The 5000-nt window shown below is 42.1% G+C and overlaps 1 protein-coding gene across 2 annotated transcripts in view; it reads right to left on the minus strand.

Annotated features, from left to right (window-relative positions):
• LOC113821403 (nonsense-mediated mRNA decay factor SMG9) overlaps positions 1-5000 on the minus strand; it is an 11823-nt gene that overhangs the window by 399 nt on the left and 6424 nt on the right. Inside the window, exons 4-9 of one of the 2 annotated variants that reach the window (XM_070125882.1) lie at positions 4748-4946; positions 4198-4377; positions 3694-3988; positions 3243-3396; positions 2819-2918; positions 1-2538 (exon numbers count right to left, since the gene is read on the minus strand). The exon at positions 1-2538 is cut by the window's left edge and continues 399 nt beyond it. In XM_070125882.1, the coding sequence (XP_069981983.1) occupies positions 2460-2538; positions 2819-2918; positions 3243-3396; positions 3694-3988; positions 4198-4377; positions 4748-4946 (1007 nt within the window). In that variant the 3' untranslated portion in view covers positions 1-2459. Of the gene's footprint in view, positions 2539-2818; positions 2919-3242; positions 3397-3693; positions 3989-4197; positions 4402-4747; positions 4947-5000 lie in introns of both variants that reach the window. The other variant, XM_070125883.1, reaches the window with a different exon arrangement.

Consider the following 5000-nt stretch of genomic DNA (forward strand, 5'->3'; position numbering starts at 1 on the left):
AAACTACTGGAGTTTTCACCCTACAGAAGAGTCCCCTTCAAGCGAAGCAGGCTTTTTAAATGTTGGTTTCTTAAAAAGTTTTTTTCCTGTAAATAATAACTTGTTTGAAAAGTGTATTTTTACCATGGCTTTTAGTGTTACAGGATATATATTTTATACATTTCCTACTCCTGGATAAAGAAAATTGAACACATTCATGAGAGAGGGTTTTCTGATTAAATTCCTGATTTTCTCATTTCTCGTTTAACCCTTCCTACCTCACACCCACTTTCCCTTTGAATCTTGCCGTCGGAGAGAAACTTCAGCCATGTGTTACAATATCTCTTGCTCTTTAAAGATGGTAATCCATGAATATGAAAAATGAAAATAACAATAATAAACATAAATATAAATATTCATGACTAACAATCATGAATGAATATTTGAAGATTTTTCTACTTTTTACCCCTCCTCTTGACTTGCATCAAGAGTCAGCTGACCCAAGTGCTTTCCTAAGACTCATAGTTTGGCTAATAGGAAGATGAAATACATAAGATGCATTTCCTGCTGCTAACATGAGGTGGCTGATTCACATACTGATGAGCCAGGATCATAAAAGGCAGAATAAATGATAGGAGACGGATTCCTACAGGATTGCTTTCTTCCTTATCTTTATCCTTCTCTAATTCTGAGCCAAGAAATCTATCTTAATCCTCATCCTAGCAACCTTTGTCAAGTGTGTTTCATGCTCCACTTATGGTTAACTTATATGTGTTACACGGAACCTGTAAGATATTACTAAATATTACTCTTGCTTGGAGAGGCTGGCATAAAATGGTCAAGGCTTTCCACCAAAGTTTACCTCAACCTCTCCCAAGTTTGTTGATCAGGGATGGGTTACTGAACCTAACAGTAGTGCTGGCTGTTGGTACAAAAGATGCATAGCTATTATCAGTACCCGAATATGTTCTGCCAGCCAGCCAGCCAGCCTCCGACAATGCTCTCACTGTCAGGCATATCAAGTGATCAGAAAGTAATTGATAATCATCACCATGTTTAAACTCTTGAAATAAACACAAACTATTATCTGTGAGTGAAGGTTTAAACCCTTCTACAGAAATGTCACATGACAAACATATCACTAGAACCAGCATCAATTATAAATGATACAGAAGTCTTGCGTGAGTGAGTAAAAGTGTCTGTGTTTAGTGGTGTTGATTAATTTGGCATTAAGTTCTAACACTGACAACCAAAGTCAAGCATCAAGCAGATACTGCCGGCAGACTTTTAAGGTGTTTTTAAGACTGAAGGGAAGGTGATGGACATGAAAATATCACCAAGTAGACATTATAAAGGTAAGACACAGATGTATATTGCCGATGTGAGGGCTATAGAAGAGCAGACGGCAGTTGGCTTGATTTTGTGTATGAGACAACTCTGAGCATCTTGGATCACAAAATCTTTGCATGTTGTGTGAAGTAGCATAAACAAGTAACTGAATTATCAATCATTATTTGAAAGCATCTGGAGTCTTAATACTTAGATTTTTCTGTCTGTCTGTCTGTCTGTCTCTCTCTTTCTCTCTCTCTTTTTTTTTCTTTTTTCTTTTTTTTTAATACTGTTGAATATGATAGGTGTGAAGAAAGCAAGACTTCCAAAAGTCAAGTAACGATTGAGAATTCAGGTAAAAATCTCGATAAGGGAAACTTTACCTGTTGATTAATGCTATTGCACGAAATGAAAACTACCAGTAATAATTTAATTTACTCTCTCAGTGTTTTGCAAAATCATTGCCATATTAGTGAATTTCCTGAATTGCTGTGTTCACCACACCTTTGTTAATGATGAATAATGTGACGAACAGACAGCCAGGACCCATGTCGGGAGGGTCAGGGATGTAGCTTTGGTGTTGTTCTTGTAGTCGCTTACCCATCACCTTCTTCAGCAGCTGTGTGCCCCCAGTACTTTGCTCTCTCTTTGCACATGCAATGTTGCAAGTACGTTCTCCATCTGAACCATCAGAGTAGGAAAAGTTTTCTTGCATTGCTGCGTGCAGCTGAGAGCTCTGGGCCACACATCGGCTCAAGAGAGTAATGGGTAACTTCGATACAAAAACATCTTGCGACCTTGGTTGGCCCAACACAGCAGTTGGGCCAGATTACTGCTGCCCCCATAGACACGGCCTATGGGATGCAGCTCCAAACAACATACGACGCAGTGCCACTCCCACAGCTGGGCACGGTGCCCACATGCACACTGACCCCCTCAGGTTGATGACCCTTCCACACAGCAGGCTGTGAGGCATGGGGGGTGAGGGAGGGGCAGGGGCGGGGCCAAGCCGACCGGCTGCGACAGTCCCATGTGGGGAGCAGAGCAGGGCAGTGAGTGGCGACAGGCGTCTGTCACGGGCGGCACAACACCCACAGAGCTAGGGTGATGATGCCAGGCAGGAGATGTCCAGATACAAGCACCGGCACCGCTCAAGGCAGCAGGCGGCTGTACTCCACGAAGAGGCTCCACTTCCGCACACTCTCCCATGTGCGGCACACATACTGGTACCTGCAGGATATGCAACCAAGAATCACACACTGGGGCAGGTAAAGTGACAAATAGATAGCAACATTGGTTACTAGACCATAAGGTTTATTAATAGCCTATCCCTGGTGGGTTCCTTGCTATTGATCTAGTAATAGAATCGATGGCCATAAATGATCTTACTTCAATATGACATACTTCCCTTCAGTACTCTGAAGGAAACCTCTTTTTGCATTAAAGATAAAAAAACAATAGAGAAATAAGTAAAGAGTTCACAGGAAACTAAACCATCAAATATACAAACCAGGATTTCTCTGTAAGTGTGAGGTGGGTAAGGGGCAGACGGCGCAAACTCAACACCTGCCGTCGCATCTCACGCAGGGCTTCAGAGAACCTCACATGACCTGAAATGATTGTGTCAAGTAAAGCAAATTTTCTTCGATTACTTCCCAAACCTACATTTAAAGAAGGAGGAAGAGAGGGAGAGATAAACTGTGGTACACTTGCTTTCCCTCTTTCTGTAATAGAAGGATTGGGGGGAGTGGAGGGGGGAGAAGAAGAAAAACAAATGAACAAAGTTCATGACATCGAAGGTGCAAAGTTGAATCATACCAATGCTGGCTTCAAGGAGAAGAGAGGAAAAAATCAATGACAGGAAATCTATTTGTGACATACTGTGAATGTTTTTTTCTATTATATATACACAACTAATGACAACTATTGCTTACTCTGGGGCTGAGAGCGCAAATCTGGCAACAAGAAGAGGTTGACCAGACTTCCACATGATGTCTGGGCCAGTGGAGCATATGTGAGGCCATTGCAAGCCCCTATTCGACTCTCATTCTCCAGGCATGAGCCCATAAAGGCTTCCTGGTATACACCCTGCAATGGAAAATGGGAAATATCAAATACAGTGAAGTCCATTACCTGGCAAAGGTAACATTAAAATAAAAGAAGAGCAATATAGTCTATGCATAAAAAACTTCAATAGCTGGGCACAAGCACAAGCTACTCAAAACACCCATCAACTTAAAATATTGCTACCGGTCTTATCAATAATAGAAAGTCTAATAAGGAAAGTATTATAAAGAAGTAGATTCATATGAATCTATTTGTTTACTGCCTGCCTACTCCTCACCACTGTTCTAGAGTAACATACTACCAAGGCCTTATTCTTACCTGCAGCTTCTTCAAGGTGGAGGGAGAAAAATGATGGGAGGGAGCACGGTTGTGCACAAACACCACATGCGGAAAGTACTGCTGTGTCTCATCCCCTCCTGACGGGGCTGAGGGTGAAGAGGAAGAGGAGGAGGGTGTGGAGGAAGACGAAGGTTTCATCATCTCGCATGTCTGCAGGAGGCGAATCAGATTGGGATCCGTACCAGAATCCTGCACAAGGACGACCACGTGGGCAATACTCATCACCAGCGTCAGCAGCTGCAGGGACTCCACTTCCATCAGGTTCTCCGTTGAACTATAATGATGGTGAAATATAGGACCCTTTGTTTTAGATTGCCATACAAATGTTTTAATTCTAATCACAAAAATAGTTCTTCACAATATGTCCTTCCACTGAAAATCTCAAGTATAAAAACCAACATTTCCCAGTCAATTTCCATGTCTGCTATCCTTTCCTCCCTCTTCACTACTTCTAAATGAAAGAGTGGAGAGGGTTAGCCTTACTTGTAGTCTGATGTGAACTTCTTTTCCTGGGTGACAATGCGGTCCATAATGGAGGGCGAGAGGAGTGGCTGGCAGTCAAGGATGAAGAGGCGATGGCTGGTGATGTAGATGTCAATGCCATTGGTGCCATGGCATCCCGACATCAGCTGCTCCAAGCTCTCTGGCCGGAAAGTGCATGACCTGGTGGATGAGGATTTTTTGGCTCTGAAGAGGTATAAGGATTTGTACATGCAAGAGCATCATTCTAATTCTGTTTACATAATAGAGATGTAGTACAAATGTTTATGGAAATAAGTTCTCTCATCTTGTTAGTTACCTAAAGACCACTCATGTGGAAAGCTCTGAATTATGTGTAAGTCATTTACAATAATCTAAATAACTGCCCTACCAAGAAACAACCCTAAAGATCTGTACAAAAATCTAAGCACCTACTGACACTTGTCATATTTGTATTCTGGATCAGTGCTGAATATGACTGAACATGTTTACTGAAAATTGATGATAAGGGACTAAAAAGGCAGAATAGAACAATAAAATGAAAAGGTCTTACCTCATCTTATTTATATCTGTCTCAGGATCCACAAAGAGAGAGGCCAGAACAGACTTGCCAACTCCTTGAGTCCCCATCAGAGCCACCACCATGAAGTTGCTCTGGTCCAGCAGGTACGAAGCAAGGTCGTCACACAGATTAAGGGTCTCATCCAGTAGTCGTGCAGGACCCTTCATCATCCTTTCTGGGGTCAAGGAGGCTGCAATGGGTAAGGGAGAGAGAGATAGCAATGTAGGCTACATTTTCTAAACAA

This window comes from Penaeus vannamei, chromosome 9 (assembly GCF_042767895.1).
Source record: "Penaeus vannamei isolate JL-2024 chromosome 9, ASM4276789v1, whole genome shotgun sequence".
Taxonomy (NCBI): domain Eukaryota; kingdom Metazoa; phylum Arthropoda; class Malacostraca; order Decapoda; family Penaeidae; genus Penaeus; species Penaeus vannamei.